Source organism: Cajanus cajan, chromosome 6 (genome assembly GCF_000230855.2).
Source record: "Cajanus cajan strain Asha chromosome 6, NIPB_CcT2T_4, whole genome shotgun sequence".
NCBI lineage: Eukaryota > Viridiplantae > Streptophyta > Magnoliopsida > Fabales > Fabaceae > Cajanus > Cajanus cajan.
Window position 1 is genome coordinate 42,328,561 of NC_138522.1, and position 20,335 is coordinate 42,348,895.

At 27.8% G+C, this 20,335-nt stretch overlaps 2 protein-coding genes across 2 annotated transcripts; one reads left to right on the top strand and one right to left on the bottom strand.

Annotated features, from left to right (window-relative positions):
- Positions 1-576: 576 nt before the first annotated feature.
- Positions 577-1,281, top strand: LOC145958703 (uncharacterized). The gene has a single exon (XM_083076216.1). It carries the CDS (start codon positions 577-579, stop codon positions 1,279-1,281), a length of 705 nt encoding a protein of 234 aa, XP_082932342.1.
- A 12,919-nt stretch (positions 1,282-14,200) lies between these two features.
- On the bottom strand, positions 14,201-15,691 carry LOC109816974 (VQ motif-containing protein). Its single transcript, XM_020382158.3, has one exon. It carries the CDS (start codon positions 15,404-15,406, stop codon positions 14,549-14,551), a length of 858 nt encoding a protein of 285 aa, XP_020237747.1. The 5' UTR covers positions 15,407-15,691; the 3' UTR covers positions 14,201-14,548.
- Positions 15,692-20,335: the final 4,644 nt, after the last annotated feature.

Below are 20,335 nucleotides of genomic sequence, written 5' to 3' on the forward strand. Positions count from 1 at the left end.
TTGAGTTATGAATTTTATATATACACACGGTAATTTTTTTTATTGTAATGATACGTTGATTTGTGTGTATATATAAATGAAAAGGAATAATTATTTTTAAGATTAATCAAATTCAAATACTAAAATAGTAAAAATAAAGGTTTATATATATTTTTTAAGATTAATTAATTGAAACAACATGTCATCAAAGTGACCTTTCTTGTGAAAATTAATTTATTTTAAAATATAAAAGGTTGTGATCTTGTAACTTATGTGTGTATTAGTCGGCCCAAAGGAAGGTTAATATTTTACATAATTACATGTGTAATTGTGGTGATAAATGTGTAATAATTCTTTGGTTTCTTTTTTACGTGTAAATATTAAATCAGCCCAAAGGAAGGTTTATTATTTGACATGTTCTTATTATTAGCATTTTATTATCGCATCAAGGTATCATTGAATAGTTAAAATTTTATCCAAAGATAAAATATTAATGTATTACCGGTATCTTGAAATAGGATTTATTTGTATTTGAATTTAATTTTTATTTTTTGAGACTTATATGAGTGTATTTTGTTTGTTGTTCTCAATTCAGTTATGAATGATCCTGCCAATATTACTGCTAATGTCAACTCTATTCCTGTATTAAATGGCTCAAACTTCAAGTCCTGGAAAGACAATGTCTTAATAGTTCTTGGAGTAATGGATCTTGACCTTGCATTAAGGATAGACTCACCCCCACCTCTTACGGATACAAGTACCTCTAAAAATAAAAGGGAAATGGAAATGTGGGAGAAGTCAAATCGCATGAGTCTAATGATCATGAAGAAAGCCATTCTAGAAGCATTCCGAGACACAATATCTGAAAATATAAATACAACTAAGGAGTTCCTTGCAGAAATTGAAAAGAGGTTTGTTAAGAATGAAAAGTCTGAGATAGGTACACTCTTAGCAAACCTAATTTCAAAGAAGTATATGGGTAAAGGAAACATTAGGGAGTACATCATGGAGATGTCTCATATTGCTTCAAAACTAAAAGCACTTAAGTTAGAACTCTCTGAGGACTTGTTGGTGCATTTAGTTCTGATTTCTCTTCCAACACAATTTGGTCAGTTTAAGGTGAGCTATAATTGTCAGAAAGAGACTTGGTCTCTAAATGAGCTCATCTCACATTGTGTTCAGGAAGAAGAAAGATTGAAGCAAGATAAGACAGAAAGTGCTCATATTGCCTCTACCTCAAAGTATAAGGGCAAGGGATTGAAAAGGAAAAAGGATAAGGAAGTTGCAGTTACAGCACCTTAAAGGAAACAACAAAAGAAATCAAATGAGTCTGAAGGCAATGGTTGTTTCTTTTGTGGAGTTGTAGGGCATGTGAAGAAGCATTGCACTAATTATCACGCATGGCGTGCTAAGAAAGGTATGCTTCTCAACTTGGTTTGTTCTGAGGTTAATTTAACTTCTGTACCTAGACACACATGGTGGATAGATTCTGGTGCAACAACTCACATCAGTGTGTATATGCAGGGTTGCCTGAGTTGTCGAAAACCAAATGATGGTGAAAGATACATCTATGTGGGTGATGGCAAGACGGTTCAAGTTGAAGCAATTGGAAAATTTAGATTATTGTTAAAAACTGGTTTTTATTTGGATCTTGATGAAACATTTATTGTACCGTCTTTTAGACGAAATTTAATTTCTATTTCTGTTTTGGACAAATTTGGTTATTCTTGTTCATTTGGGAGTAGAAAATTAAGTTTGTTTCATGATTCAAAATTGGTTGGTTCTGGTTTTTTATCAGGTTATGATAATCTTTATTTCATTGATACGATTGCTTCATTTAATGAATCTTTACAATTAAGTACTCGAGGCATAAAGAGAAAATTAACCAATGAGAATTCAGCTGCGTTATGGCACAGACGATTAGGTCACATCTCTAAACGGAGAATAGAAAGACTTGTGTCAAACGAAATTCTAAACCCTTTAAATTTTACAGATTTTGATATTTGTATCAATTGTATAAAGGGGAAACAAATCAACAAAAGGAGATTTGAGGCCAATAGGACTTTGGATGTCTTAGAACTTATACATACAGATATTTGTGGACCATTTCCTACGGTAGCATGGAATGGTCAGCAATATTTTATAACGTTCATAGACGATTTTTCAAGATATGGCTACATTTATCTCATTCATGAAAAGGCAAAGTCATTGGACGTGTTCAAAAATTATAAGGCTAAAGTTGAGAACCAACTCAACAAAAGAATTAAAAGCGTCAGATCTGACCGTGGTGTTGAATACTATGGTAGATATGACGGTTCAGGTGAACAACGTCCAGGACCATTTGCTAAATTCCTAGTGGAATGTGGTATCGTCCCACAGTACACTATGCCGGGTTTGCCCACTATGAATGGTGTTGCTGAAAGACGAAATAGAACGCTTAAAGATATGGTAAGGAGTATGATTAGTCATTCTACTTTACCAAAGTCACTCTGGGGAGAAGCCCTTAAAACTGCAGCATATATCATTAATAGAGTTCCAACAAAAGCAACTGGAAAAATCCCTTATGAACTTTGGACAGGCAAAAAGCCTAGTTTAAAACACTTACATGTTTGGGGTTGTCCAGCTGAAGCAAGGCCTTATAGGCCAAATGAAAAGAAACTGGACTCAAGAACTATAAGTTGTTATTTTGTTGGATACTATGAAAGATCAAGGGGGTATAAATTTTATGATCCCACAACTAAGTCGATTTTCGAATCAGGAAATGCTCAGTTCTTTGAGGATGTAGATTTTGCAAGGGGAGATATAATTAAGGACTTTGTATTTGAAGAGGAATATGTTGATATTCCCACAGGTGTTATTGACATTGTTTAGGATCCTCTTCTTGACTTTGTTCAAGACACAACAAATCAACAATGTCAAATCTCCTATGCAAGAAGTTGTTCCAGAAGAACAAACACTTCCTCCTCAAGAACCAATGCCATTAAGGAAATCCACTAGAGAAAGAAGAAGTGCAATACCAGATGACTATATTGTGTTTCTCCAAGAACATGAGGTTGGAATTGGATTGATGGAAGATGATCCAATTAACTTTCATCAAGCCATGGAAAGTTCTAATTCTCAAAAGTAGATTGATGCCATGAATGAAGAGATTAAGTCCATGAGGGACAATGACGTTTGGGATCTTGTTCCATTACCAGAAGGTGCGAAACCCATTGGTTGCAAATGGATATTTAAGACCAAGAGGGATTCGAAAGGTAATGTGGAGAGGTTCAAGGCTCGTCTTGTCGCAAAGGGATTTACTCAGAAAGAAGGTATTGACTATAAAGAAACTTTTTCTCCGGTTTCTTCTAAAGACTCTTTTAGGACTATGATGGCATTAATGGCGCATTTCGATCTTGAGTTACATCAGATGGATGTAAAGACAACATTTCTCAATGGTAACATTGATGAGACAATTTATATGATGCAACCAGAAAACTTTATTTTGAAAGATTCAAAGAATTTGGTTTGCAAACTTAAGAAATCCATCTATGGGCTCAAGCAAGCATCTCGACAATGGTATTTCAAGTTTCATCATGTGATCACATCGTGTGGTTTTGAAGTGAATTTAGTTGATGATTGTATATACCATAAGTTTTGTGGGAGCAAGTATATTTTTTTGGTTTTGTATGTTGATGATATTTTGCTTGCCAGCAATGATATAAATTTATTGCATGAAACCAAGAAATTTCTATCTAAGAAATTTGAGATGAAAGATCTTGGTAATTCATCTTTTGTATTGGGCATACAGATACATCGAGATCGTTCTCGAGGTACTCTTGGGTTGTCTCAAAAAGGTTATATCGAAAAGGTTCTCAAGAGATATGGCATGCAAGATTGCAAACCAGGTAATACCCCTGTGGCTAAGGGAGACAAGTTTAGTCTCGCTCAGTGCCCTAAGAATGACTTTGAAGAAAAGGAGATGCAAAATATTCCTTATGCATCAGCAGTAGGAATTCTTATGTACGCTCAAGTCTGTACGTGTCCAGATATTGCGTACGTTGCAGGGATGTTAGGCAGATATTTGAGTAATCCTGGATTGGATCATTGGAAAGCAGTTAAGCGAGTCATGCGGTACTTAAAGAGAACAAAAGATTATATGCTCATATATCGAAGGTTGGATCAGCTTGAGATCATTGGGTATACTGACTCCGATTTTGCTGGATGTCAAGACAGTATGAAATCTACATCAGGCTATATATACATGCTAGCTAGAGGTGCTATTTCATGGAAGAGTGCTAAACAATCTCTTATAGCCTCTTCTACTATGGCAGCTGAATTCATAACGTGTTATGAGGCATCTAATCATGGAATTTGGCTGCGAAACTTTGTCACAAGCTTGCGTATAGTAGATGGTATAGAAAGACCACTTAAGTTATTTTGTGATAATAAATCAGCAGTTTTATTTTCCAACAATAACAAAAGCTCAACAAAGTCTAAACACATAGACATCAAGTTCCTAGTTGTTAAAGAAAGAGTTCAAAGTAAACAATTGTCTATAGAACATATTGGCACAAACTCCATGGTTGCGAATCCGCTTACTAAAGGATTACCACCCAAAATGTTTCTTGAGCACACTGCTCATATGGGTGTTATGTCTTTAAGTGATGTTCAGTTTTAGTGGGAGTTTGTAATTTTATGAATGCTTCTATGACATAGACATATTTTTCAATATATGTATGGTTCAAGTATATTTTCTGCAGAAATAAAGTTTTGGTATATTGAAACTTTGATTTTGTCATGGTTTGATCTCACTAAGGTTTAAGGAGGACCTATTGGAATTAGGCATGTTAAGATCACATTACATGAAAATTCCATACTACACATCCATATCATGATTCATGTTATTCATTTGTATCAATATATGTGACCATTGATGGGTTTAGTTATGACAAATTAAATGTAACAAAGACTGATTTGATCCTATGTTGGTATGATTGATGAACCGAATTGGTAAAAGATGCATTTTATAATTATATAATTATAAGGTTACACATATAGTCCAAGTGGGAGATTGTTGGATCCTTAATCCAACGTTGGTCTTATATGTGAATAATTATATATTAAAGACACATAATGCCAAATTAAAGTGATCTAATGACGTATAAATTATTTTGGCAGTTATGTATCTGAAAGGTTATGGGACCTTTAATGTGTGGTAACTAAAGGGTAATTCTATTTTCTGATGGGTTAAAATAGAAATACCAAAAGACCTTATGACTGTCTACAAATAGGTTAGGTCTCCAGATCACACTACGTTCTTTTCTTTTCTGACATCCCATTATCAGAGAGAGACAGAGAGATAATTAAAGGATTCTCTCAAGAGAGTACGTGTTGATCTGGAAGGCCAAACCGCACCGCTCTCTTATCATCATGAATTCAGGTATGCTTCCGCTTATTGTTTCTAGTGATTAACATGATAGATTTTATTTTTATATAGATGATGGTTTTCATCAAAAGGTTAAATTTAGTTCTAACAGGAGGTGCCTACAAAAGACACTCTTACGCTCAAGTAAGTGGTCGGCGTATTAAATGTGGTAGTTGAAGTTAGTTACATACCTCGTTAGGGGCCTATTTATAGTTGTTGTTGTTGGGTCGCGATTAGGGATTGGGCCCCGGGAAATTAGGGGGTTAAACCGGTATATTAATTAAATTAATCTCTCCTTAATTGACTTGACTTAGCTCTGTAATCTCGTATGTGCGGACCCTGCTGGCCGACCCGATCGACCATAATTTAACCTAGCCGACTAGCTTGGCCGTGTTCGGTATGGTCGGTCGAATCGGCCGAGTTGTGTGTTCGGCCTGATCGATTGCCATCCGGTATAAAACCAAAAAGAGCAATCTTCCTTATCGATACAAAAGGTAAAGCCAACCTCAAATGCACTAATGCCTTCATAACACAAATCCAAGAATAAGAGCAACTTGGAAAAAGTTTAAGGTGGAGTACATGAGATTGACCAACATATTTGTCATGGAGCATCTTAAGTCATAACTTGTTAGAATCATGAAACAAGGTCCAACCAAGTTTCCTAAGTAAAATAATATTTATTTGTCGATACTTAAGAATACCTAAACCATCTCAAGTGCAAGAAGTGGAAATAACAATCCACTTAAATAATAAATTTGTATATATTAATATATAGTGTAGATTACATTCTACTATCTTATTATTCAATTAAATGACAACAAACTCTTAACTTATTTAAATATAACACTCCATGTCATTGTATCAATTACGGAATAATTTTAAATAAATACTAACATAATATCTTAATTAACCAAAGTTAACAAGTTGGTTAATATTACAAATGTCAAATATTTTATACTAACCTTTTTTTTCTTCTTTTTTACTATACCAAGTGAGGTTCTTTTGGAGATTTTTTTTTCTTTACTACTAGTATATAAAACCTTAAATTAGCTCAATAACATTATTATCCTCAGCATTTCTGCGTTTGAGTTTTTTCCTTCTTACTATTAGCATGTAACGAATTTTGGTACCTCTCTAGTTTCCTTGTAAAATATGTTAATTGAATAAACATTTTTTTCACGTAATACAAAAGATTAATACAAATTATGATGACTAAATATACGACAATAAAATGAGGATGATAGAAAGTCAACACATTTAAAATTAGTTATTGGAAATTAATTTCTCATATTCCTAAATATTTTAGTAAATATGCAAATTAATTTAAATTCTTATATATATATATATATATATTAAATTAATTTGATATAATATATATATATAATGATTTAATTTAATATTATATATATATATATATATATATATAATGATTTACGACAAAATACTATTTCATTATGATTTATAAGAATTACAACATTGATTGGTATGGTTTAGGAGGACATGTTTCAAATTGTTATTTTAAAAAGGTCAAAGATAATATTTATTTTTACAATTTTGATTTGAAAAAAAAAAACTCTAAATCAGCAACCATAGCTCAACAAATAAAAGTTACACGATCATGTAGCTTTTATGAATTATCATTCAATTAAAACTCATTATCATTAATTTATCATATTTACAAAAAATTTATATATTTAATTTAATTTTAAAATATAATTAATTATAATGAGACATTTATAAATAAATTAATAAATTAATATTTTTTTAATTAAAAATTTTAATTATTAAATTTATAAATTTAAATTATTTTTATTTTTCTTGCAGATTAAAATTAGCAGGAAAATTCATAAAAAAAACTTATCTGTAAAATTTTTCTATCATTTATTATAATACTGATAAAAATTACCTACGAATTAATTTACGCAAGAAAATCCACATGAAACAAAAGAAAATTCTTACCATATTTTTTGTGAATTTTTACCATTAAAAAATTATGATGATCAAAATTGTAGCAAAATTTACAAAAAAAAATTGTAAACTATTTTTCATAAAAAAGAATTATAACAAATTTCTACAAATTATTTTTCACAAATAAATTTGTAAAAATTTCTGTAGATTTATTATTGTAAAAAAATCCATAAAAAATTTCTGCGAATATTTTTTTAAAAAAATTCGCAAAAAAATAACATTTTTAAAATTAAATTAATTTTTATTTTAGAGGTCATCGATATTTAATAAAACTTTGATGAATTTTTTATTAGCTATTTCAATTAGGATGAAGTATAATAATTTCAATAAATTTAATGTTTAAGTCAAATAAACCAATTTTAAGGTCGTGAAGTATAAATTATTCTAACATATATTAGAATAAATATATCAATATCAATTATTATTATTATTAATTATATTATTAACATTTAATATTATTTTTTTATATGTTTATTACATATTAGATTAATATTTAATTCTATATGTACTAATAATATTAAATACTATATTATTATTAATATAATGATTATATATACAATATGTAATACAATATTAGTTATATTAAGAGAATTTTATGCATTAACCATTTAAAATATTCTTTCTACATTATCATCCAATAACAAGTTTATAGGAGATTAAATATTTTTATTTAAAAATAGAAGATTCAAATAAACTGACATATCAAGCCTAACATATTTTTCTATAAGTCTAAGCTTGACCTTTTATATATTTTTAAAAGTCTAAACTTGACTTTTTCATTAAACAGGTCAGGTTAGGCTTCAAAGATGTCAGGTTATAGGTCCTTATTTAAGGTTTGGATTATTCTCATCTTAATTTGACATCTATTGATTGTTAAACAATGATGTGTTGTCATTTAAGTGATGTAAAAAATATTATTTAATTTAAATAAATTTTAATTGGTTTAATTAATAAGTAATATTATTAAAAACAAAGATATCAAATAAATGAATAAATTTATTTTGACAAATAATTTTATTTAATAACATTATTAACTTAAATTTATTTAATATTTAATAAAGACAAATTTAAATAATTAATGTTATTAAATTTATTTAATAATTAATTTATAATAAATTAGTGTTATTTAATAATATTTTTATAGTAAATTTATTTAATAACGTTATTGAAATAAAATAGAATAAATAAAGTTGTTTAATAATGATATTAAAATAATTTTATTTAACAATAATTTTAAAATAAAAAAAAATAATATGATTTATTAACATTATTAAAATAATTTTTCTTTGTTTTTAATAATTTTATTTATTAGTAAGTTATTAAAAATTGATTTAAACTAAATAATAGTTTCACGTCTGTCAACATCTAAACATAAAAGTCAACAAATGTCAAATTAATTATAGAATCAAAATTGTGTACTTTGAAAATGTAAAAATTAAAATTATAAATTAATAAAAATAAAAAGATTAAAATTAAAATTTAGCAAAAATAATATCTTGTTTTAATTATTAAAATATTCAAAGAAAAGATATCAAACAACATAATTCTTAATACACTTTCTTTCATTTATTAAAATTTATTGAAAATCATAAAATTTTTGAAACTAACATATTCTTTTTTATAATCATGATATTGGTAAGAAGTATCAATCATTAAAAGCGATGACTAATCGCTATGGGAGACTGTTAAGCCACACAAAATTAAAAAAAAATAAATATTCTTCTTTCAATATAATTTATTCCACAAGATTCGAACTTTAAATAACTTATTTAAAAGACACAAATTATTATTACTTATGTCAACCATTGTTGTTAATTCACATCTTGTTTAATGAATCTTTATCCTAATTTCTATTTTTTAAGTTAAATTTTAACTAACACAAGAGAAAGTTTTTCTAACACTCCTAAAACATTCACTTAAAATAAAGTGAGTAAATTATAATTACGATCTCATTTTGTCAATAAAAATTGAACTTCACCATTAAAAAAAAATAAAATTACAACAACTCACACATCACTATGAACTTATCACGTTAAACTCCTTACTTTATAACATTATATATGATTTCTTTATCAATAATGGATATTATGTATATACATATGCTAGTTTTCATTCATTCACAAAATAAACTCATTTACCAAGTGATTCTAGAGTAATTGGGCAGTATAGGAGTGAGTTTCAAAACTACTTTCAATACTTCGAGAATTTGCACACTAAATCAAATGACAGTGCCACATGGAAGAATTAATATTTACACAATCACGATACATGATAATCCTCCTAAAGATGCAACCGAGTCTTTAATTGAATAGCTGTCCTAAAAATGTAGTTGTATTCTCACTTTTATTGTTTTTTTTGTGAGGAGAGAAATAGGTGACTAGAAATAAAATGAAAATTTGATTCAAGAGAAATATATGAGAAATAATATTATATATGTATAGTAAAATGAAAAGAAATAGGTGAGAAATAAGGTATATAAATAAAAAAAAAAAGAAATAAATAAATAGAGTTAGTAAAAAAGAAAGAAATAGAAAATAAAAAAGTTAGAAATAAAGTATATAAAAATAAATAAAGAAAGAAAGAAAACATAAACAAGAAAATTAAGAAAAGAATAAAAAGTAAGAAATACAAAATATTTTAATTTTTAATAAATATTTTTATTTTGATCAATTAAATTAAAAAATTCAATCATCCTAATAAAATTACAATCAAATGAATGTCTTCCTTTATTTAAATGGATGTCTTCCTTTACTCAATGTGAGGCTCATAAAAGAAAAAAGAAAAGAAACAATAATAAACCATTTATTCGTATAAATACATGACTTATTCGAATGATTTTTTTTGCATAACAAATTTATTCACAATTTCTCTTCAAATAAGCACGGAAATAAAAAGGTGTTGGACTCACACTTTTTATTTTCGTCTCCTTCATTTCTTACATACTAAACATACATACTTATTTACACTCTATTTCCGATCTCTCCCTCTCATTTCTGCTTATTTGTAGGCTACCAAACAAACCGTTAGTTTATTGATCTTTTTGAACATTTTATTTATTAAATTAAAATATTCATTGAATATATATATATATATAAAATAATAATAATAATAATAATAAGTTATTCTTAAACTAAACAAGTTTTATTTCTATTGACTATGATGATTAAAAACATGTTTAGATTAGGGATAACTATTGCTCAAGCTAGACCAGGTCTATTGTTATTTAAACTTGACCTAATTTTTTGATCAAGACATTTTTTAAAATTCAAATTTGACCTAACTAATGTCTAAAAATATGAGACAAGATCGAATCAACCAAATTTTGATACACTATTTTAATTTTAACATTATGTATAGTTAAATTATAAAGTAATAGAAGTGTAAAACTTAAATTAAGATATATTTTATAATATTTTTTTTAAAATAAATAATTTTATTATAAATATAATAATATTATGATATAAAAAAATATTATTAATTAAATAAATTTTTATTATAAATACACAATAATTCAATAAAACTTATAATTTTTAAGAGAATAATATATTAAACCAAGTTATGCAACTCAAAATGTAATCCAAACCCATATTAAAAATGCACTAAGTTCAATTTCAAAATTTAAATCCATCCAAATCAATCTCAAGTTAGATCGGGTTAACATATAAAGTTGAGTCATATTCACCCTATTTTAGACTATACTTCTAAATTCAGTATTTACTTAAAGAAAAATTTGTATTATGTGAATACTAAAATTTTGCTCCAATTTTAGAGAATTCATTTAGATGGATTTGGAATTGCAAAGACGGTAAGCAACAATTAAGAAGAGTAACAAAACATATGATTTATCATAGGTATAAGGTGGCAACTTCACCCGCAGAGAACAATATCAAGAGGCACAACACAACTATATTCATTTTTTTGGTATCATTATGAGAAAATTAATTGAGTTCAAGACTACCCCTACATGATGTCCTTAAATGCTTATGTTTACAAAAATAAATCCATACAAGGGTTGAAAAACACAAAGAACTATCCACCTTTATGTTACGAAAAATACGAAACCAAATCATTACTTATCAGTAATAGTTCCAGATTCTAAACCAATTTCATGTAAAAGAAAAAGATGGTTTTAACACAATTTTTTGTTGTAAGATTATAATAACTTGTATTCATCTATCTCCAGCACAGAAGAATAAGACCCACCATGCGTTTATACAAAAAAAAAAATAGTGTAAACAAATGTGATGTGTCATATGACAAATTGCATAACAAACAACATTCGGATACTTGTCAAATTGGAAATAGGAAAATAAAATTGACTTATTGAGTCCAAACTAATTGCAAAGCATTTGCATTTCTAGTTGTCAACCTTTGTGTAATAAAACTTTGATAATTAATTCGATCAGGAATGCGAGAAACACATTTTAAGACCAACAAAATCAAGACATTGTGTCACAAAAAAGTCATAGATCATCTTTGCAAATCTAAACCCAAATGAGATAAATACTTTCAAAACTAAGGGAATCAATACTCATCATCAATCACTTGACAAAATTACCAGATATTCAATGATGAACTTGCTGCAATCATATATTATATAAGTCAGGTGGAACAATAAACAGAGAAATTCACTCTATTTAATCCAAGATGCCTTCTTTCCTAAGACACCAATTATAATTACTTTCTGAATAAGCATATGAAACAAGATCACTTTATAAGAGGCATTCATGGTACCAAGTTAAGTCTTACTCTTTCAATTTGTGACAGTATTCTAACAAAATAATGATTTACATGTGGAAATATCCAAATTCAAAACCACTTATCCTAAATTCCACAAATCACATCAGAATAAAATAATTATCCTACTTAAGAAAATTTCACCTTAAAATTTTAATCAAGAAGAGTACATGTTCAAAGAACCAAGACCAATGTCAACCCAAAATATAAATACTAAAAAAATCACAACCAATCTCCTAAGTGGCTAAGCATATCGAGTCTCAAATTACAAACCAAGAGCACAAATAGAGAAGCATTAATCAATAACAAGAATACACAACCGAATACATTTAAAAAAATGCGTATTAGTATAGTGACTAAAAGAAATTCAAATGCCTAAGCTAAATTGTATGACATTAAGTTGCATATGTGATCATTCTAGTACAATGCATATTAACATAAAGTTGCAAGCCAAAAGAAGGAAAAAAGAATCTAAAATATTTGCAGGCAAAATAACTAGCATTATGGAAGAATTTGAACCTTGCATGTGCATGTTTGTAGCCTATTTGTCGTAATTGCATCGATGCAAAAGCAAATTGTATTTACTTCGATGTCGTTTTGTGAATTTAATGTGGTTTTTTAATAACGCATGGGTCATTAATAGTGTGTTTGCATATACTTACAAACGTATATATCTCCCACTTCTTCGTGTTAGCATGTGCGTTACAAATATGTATCTCCCACTTTTTCGTGTTTGCATATGTGTTAACAAACACATCTCCCACTCTTTCGTGTTTACATATGCTTTAACAAACACACATCTCCCACTTTTTTTGTATTTGCATATGCGTTAAAAGCACATGTATCTCCCACTTCTTCATGTTTGCATATACGATACATATGTGAATCTTTGATAACACAAGTCATTAATAGTGTGTTTTCTTATGTGATATAATTAGACTTATCTTCCACTTCTTCGTGTTTGCATATGCGTTAACAAATGCACATATCTCCCACTTTTTTTTGTATGCATATACGTTACAAATGCACATGTTTCTCACTTCTTCATGTTTGCATATGCGTTACATGTGTGAATCTTTCAGAACACGTGAGTCATTAATACCATTTTTGCATATGCGTTACAAATGCACATATCTCACATTTCGATGTGCTTGCATATACGTTAATAAATGCACATATCTCCCATTTTTTCTCATTTACATGTACATTACAAACACACATATCTCTCATTTCTTCATGTTTGCATATGTATTACATGTGTGAACCTTTAATAACACGTGAGTCATTAATATTGTGTTTGCATATGCGTTGCAAATGCATTGTGTTTGCATATGCGTTGCAAATGCACCTATCTCCACTTCTTCATGCTTCCATATGCATTACAATGCACATATCTCTCACTTAACATATCTCCCACTTTTTCGTACTAGCTTATGCATTACAAAACACACATATCTTCCATTTCTTCGTGCTTGTATTTGCATTACATATATGAATCTTTGATAACATGCAAGTTATTAATAACATGTTTGCATATGCATTACAAACACATGTATCTCCCACTTTTCCTTGTTTGCATATGTATTACAAACACCCATAACTCCCACTTCTTTGTACTTGTATTTGTGTTACACATGTGAATCTTTGATAACACCTGAGTTATTAATAACGAGTTTGCATATGCGTTAAAAACACACACTTATCTTCCATTTCTTCATGCTTGCATATGCATTACATTTGGAGGTATGTTCCTATTTTGCATGTCAAAGACACCAACAGACAAGAAGCTACTCTTTGTAGCTTATGCTGGATCCATGTTCAATGGCAAGAGACATGTTATGCAGTAACACAAACCCAAACACACTGTGAATGGATGGGATGTTGCCACTAACAAACACAGAATCCAAGAGACAAGCAGGCATGTAGAACAAAGTTTTCCACCAGAACTCTAGCAAGGAATGGCACAAACACGCATTTATTTAAACTGAAGAAGCAGTCAATTTATTCCCCTCAAGGCCATGGACAAGCATCCACAAACAGAATGCGATATGACAAAAGGCAAAGAAATAAATGATGGTTAGGACATTTAGACAAAGAGCAAAACCAGGGTGAAGCAAATAAAGATTTTAATTATATTGATAATTGATAATAAAAAGAGCATAATCCCACTATAATTGTATAACATCTAATTTGCTTTTGCATCCCACAAACATGATAATAGCACGAACCAATGCAAAACTGTTCCCTTTTGATGTCTTTGATTATCCCATTTACAGAAATAAAATAAAATAAACTAAGCAGCAGCGGACCAGTTTGAGTCCAACCACCGGAAATTGAATAATCCCCAGTACCAGCACCAGCACCAGCACCATGACCATGTACATGTACAGGTAACACAAGAACAACCCTAAACCTAAAATCTAGGCTAAATAAAGCAGTGACCTGCCCAGAGCGAAATCAAATCCCTTTCCATCGGGGGCTGGGAACGGGCAGGGTGGTGGGCGAAAGCGGCAGCTGAGGAAACCCCTGGCCTGAAGTTGGTGAAAAGAGAAGACCCGGCGAGAGCAGAGGGTAAGACGCCAGCTGCGAATTCAGACATCCAAAAGGCACAGGAGAAGACGGCATCTGAAACGCCGCTTGAGAAGAACCCATCCCTTGCTGCTGCTGCTGCTGCTGCTGCTGCTGAAACTGCTGCGGAGGCAGAGGCAGAGGCTGAGACTGAGACTGAGGAGCCACAGAGAAGCCGGAGAAGTGCTTGTTGGAATCGACGATACTCTGCAGATCGCGCATGTAGGCGGAGATAGGGGACTCAGCAGGCGCGTGAACGGTGGGGAAGGGCGGCAGCGGAGATAAGGGCGCAGGGGGCCTGGAGAAGACGTTGACGTTGGGTTGCTGAGGGCGGGGGTTGATGAGCGGCGGAGGACGGTTGGTGATTTGCGGCAAGGGAGGAGGGCGAATCCTCTGCAGCCGAGAGCTGGGGGGCTTGGGCTGGTGAATGGGAGGGGGTGTGGATATGCGCTCGTGCGCAGGTGAGCCCGTCAGTTTCTGAACCACATCCCTGAAGTCGTTCTTGTTGATGTTGTACACCGGCGGCTGGTGCTGCTGGGCGGGCCCGTGCCCGTGGACCGGGTTTGGCTGGGGCTGGGGTGGGTCGAAGGTGGGTTTCTTAGTGATGGGCTTGGAGATCTTCTGCGAGAGCTTGTTGAGGTGCCTGAGGTAGTGTTCCCTGTTGGTATTGTTGGCAGCAGAGGCAGAGGATGCGGTTATGGTTATGCTAGTATTAGAGTCTGCAGAGGGATGACAGCTTTTATCCATTACAAAATACAAACACTTTCTCTCTCACTCTGTTTCTGTTTCAGCGGTGCCTCTGCTCCTCTTGTGGTGGGCTTCTCTTATCTCAGATGCTCAGTAGGGACACACCACACCACACTATATACTATACAATTTTTATTTTCCTAGGGTAACACTAACACCCCCTCACAGTCACATTTTCCGCTCAAACTAATTATCATCAAAATTAAATTCCATATCACCCAAATTTACTACATTCACACACTTTACTCAACCAAACTATTTGTTTTTGCTGATTCCCTTTTTGTTTTTTCTTTTTTCTTTTCTCTTTCGCTGCTTTTAATATGTTTTTTTTAGGGGCTTAAAAGAAGAGAACAGACAAGAATCGAAAAAGTGGGGGAGCCACAGTATTAGCCCTCTGTTTTTCTCCTCTCCTTTCTTCATTATATGTATTAATTAATTAAATTAATTAATTATGATCTTATCTTCTAAAGTAATCTATGAATTGCCACTCGTCTTGTCACATCCTAGTCGTATTAGCTCACACTGTTGCTCACTCCAACCGGACGTCAAGGTAGGTAGTAGATACGTGTCTTTCGAGAAAAAAAATAATTCAAACTTAAAAAATTACTTTTACAAATTAAACAAATATTTTCGTATTAATATATTGAAATATTTATTGTTCATAAACTAATAATATAAAACAATTTTAAGTTGTTATTCAATCATATATCACATAAAATTTTATAAATTTTATAAATATTATTTTATTTAACATTTAAAATTTTATTATAAAATTTCATAAATATAATAAATATATTTATTTTATAGGTTTTTTTATATAAATTTCTAACATACCTTTAAATCTTTTAAATTTATAACAATAAAATAAATATGCAAAATGAATAAATCCATTAATTAAAGAACACATTTGTTAACAATAATATATATATATATATATATATATATATATTTAACATTATATTATATTAATGTTATAAAATAATAATAAAATTAAAATAGATAAAAATTGTTAAAACAACAAATAATATGAGAGAAAATAAATAATTATAAATAAATAAATAAACGATGACAAACTCAAATTATTATTTTTTATTATGAGTATTTATCGATAAACATGAGACAATTTCTTTTAATAATTTGATAAATATTAAATAAGTGAACATATATTTTTAATTTGAATTTTTTTCCTGAAATTATTGAGATTACTAATTACTTAATTAAGTAATGTAAATCTTTCGTAATTTACGTTAATTGAAGTCGGTGACAAAAATTAATTATATAATTATTAAAATTTTAATTAATATGAATGGATAGTATAAATATTTTTTATTCTATGGATGATTTTATTGTTATAAGATTTTATCGATCAATTAAAAAGTATTATTATTGACATAACATTTTAATTATTTCTTATAAAAATCAATAAATTTAATACTCTTTTATTTAAATTTGTTTGACATTTAAGATTTCAGTATGAGATTTCAAAAATAAAATTAATATATTTAATTTCATTGAAACGTTATATTTAATATTACATTGATATTTTAAAATGATAATCGAATTAAAATAAATTAAAATTGTTAAAAAGTCATACAAAATAAAATCAGAGAAAATTCATATATAATTTATCTAAAATAAAAGAATTGCACTTTTTAAGAATTAAATGTAATAGCAATTATTGATTTAAAAAATTAATAATTAATATTATAATTAATGTTTGATTTTATTTTACACCTTAAAATATATTTTTTCATTTTGAAAGAGTTAAATCTAAAAATATATATAATAATTTATAATTAAATAACAATATAAAACTATTTCAAGTAGATGTGTATCATATATTTTCATATATTGAACTATTTTCTCATATATTAAACCAGTTTGTAAACAAAATTATCAAACAGTTGTAATTTTAACTTTTAAAAAACTAAAATAATAAAATTGTCTCTTGAAAAGGATTAAAGTAGTCGTTATTTTCTGATTTTAAATATTAAAGTCCCTAACGCTAAATATTTACCCTCAAAAAGTGCTAAAAATTAAAAAGATGAGTATTTAAATTGATCACTAAAAAGATATAAAAATATATATATATATTAATGAATTTCATTCTTTCTTTATAATAAAATTGATAATTATTTAGAGAATCTAATTCGATATTTTTCAAATTTGTTCATTAATTTAAACTTGCAAATGCTCTTTTAGAAAATATTTAATATCCATTTCTTTCTTCCCCATACATGTTTCAACATAAATTTTTTAAATGGGATTCATTCATGTACATATTATAATTGTTTTAAAATATTTAAAATTAATTTACTAACTTTGAAATTAAAAATAAATGGAAAAATGTTTTTGTAATATCAAACTAAAAGTTGTGAGGGGCAATTCACGTGGTGAGTTTCAAATTCAGTGGGTCTGGTCAAACCTGTTACGGTTGTCTTGGCTGTTACCAAATCGGCCATGACACAGAATCTTAAATCATGTATGTCCAAGGTGAATGATGTCCAACCCAAAAATAGAAAAACCACAAAATTACTGTTACTCAGAACAAAATTAAAAGAAAAAACAAATGAAGTGTTCCATTTTGTTAAAGATTTCTATCTCCTCCTACTGTACTGCAATTTCAGCTTAAAATCACACTGAGTGTAAAACACTACTTAAAAATTATTTTGGTTTCTAAGTATAAAAATAAAACATTAAATTAGTTTGACAAATTAATATTATTGATCAATTTGATCATTATCATTATAAATAAATAATAATAAAAATACTTGGTATTTATTTAAAATCATAAAAATTAAAAATAATAAAAATTATATAACATGTAAATAGAGATTAGAATAGATCATATAGAACTTTGAATATATAGGTTAGACCTTTTATGTAAAATTAAAACCTAAGTCTAGTTTATTATCTGTCATAAATTTTTTTATAGATTTGACCTGACATTTTTGAAAGCCTGGCCTATTATTCTATTTAAATTATTAATATTAATTTGATCAATAAACTTAATTTTTGAAAATTAAAAAAAATATTTTTAATATATAGTTTACTCAATTTTATTAAATTTTAAAATTTAAAAGAAATATAGGAGAAAAATTGAATAATTTTCTATTAAATGAACAATTCATGTATAATTATGTATATTGATGTATACTCATGCACAGATCGTAAACTTATAAATCAATAATAAAAAATATATATAAATATTTTAAATATTGATAATTTATTTTTATTTTATAATTTTATTTGTTTGTTTATATTTTGTTATATATATATATATATTATTTTATTATTATATTATATAAATAAATAAAGTTTAACAAGTTTTTCTATAAATCTAAGCATGACCTTTTTATATAATTAGGTTTTTTTAAAAGTTTAAATCTGAACTTTTTATTAAATAAGTTAACTTATATTAAACTTTAAAGAAGTCAAGCTATAGGTCCAATTTAAAATCTGACTTATTCTCATCCCTGCATGTAAATCAAGTGGATAATATACAATTAAAAAAAATAATCTTAAATAAAAATAAAGATAAAAGGTTGCCATAAAATAAATGAATAATTATTATTTATAAAATAGACAAATAATTATTTTATTTTCTATTTTATCCTTATGAAATTTGATAATAAAAAAATATTAATATATACAATTATATAAAGAAAATACCTCTTCTGATAATTACCTTTGACATGTTAAAAAAATAAATGAGAACTAAATTTTTATTTTCATTTTTATACGAACCATTTTTTTTATCTTTTTTTTACAACTTTTTAAAATTACTTTTTTCTATGTAACTTTTTATTATTTTATTTTAAAACTACAATAATTTCTCATCGACACAAAATATTTTTTTTTTACTAGTATACAATAAAGGTATAGATATCTATAAATAAAAAAATAAAAAATAAAACATTGTGGAAATCAAACGAAAGTATCCTTTTATATATAATATAAAAATTAATTAGATGTATAAAATTAACAATATTAATTAATTTTGTATTTTACATTTTTTAAAAAAATTAATTCTTAATCGTTTTGATTGACTAACTCGATATATAAATTGTAATATTAAGAGTTGAATTTCTTACTTTTGATAAATTATAACTAAATTAGTCAATAATAATAATTTTAAAAAACTAATTAATAGTAAGTATTAATTTATTATTTTATAGTGTCAAAGTTTAAATAAGTGAATTATGATAATTTTAGGTATTAAATTAATATTTTATCAAAAAATAAATGATTATTCTATTTTTATTTTTATTTTTATATGTCAGAATAATAAATTTATTACTCATCCATTTATTTATTTTGGTGAAAAATATTTAAAAAAATTTGTTTATTTTAAGATAAAATTTTAATTTAATATTTATAATTGTCAATTAATTTGAATTGACACGAGTAACAAAAAGTTCAAGTTACTTAATTAAGTGGTCAAAGATTCAACCATAACTTTTATGAATATAAATAACTTAATTTAAGAGAAAATACATACCAAGTTGCTCCGAAAGAAGATTATCATAATTAACTTATTTAATTTTTCATATTTTCAAGATAATTTTGTTGTTCCTAATAAAATATTATTTTCATATTTCACTATAAGTTTTTTTTTGTGCATTGTATAAGATATTTTGAAATTTAAATAAAATTTGTATCTTAATTTGTATAGTGCACAAGGTAATTTTTTATTTTATATAAATATGTTAATTGATAATAAATAATGTTTATAAATATATATATATATATATATATATTACATTTTATATTTATAATAAAAAATTATATTTTAATATAAAATTATTTTTAATTGTAGCTAATTTTTTTAAAACAATATTGAAGTATAATTTAAAAATAACATATTAAAAGTGAGACTTAAATATATTTTTAGTTAATGTAAGATGAGTGAATTTTAATTTTACCTCC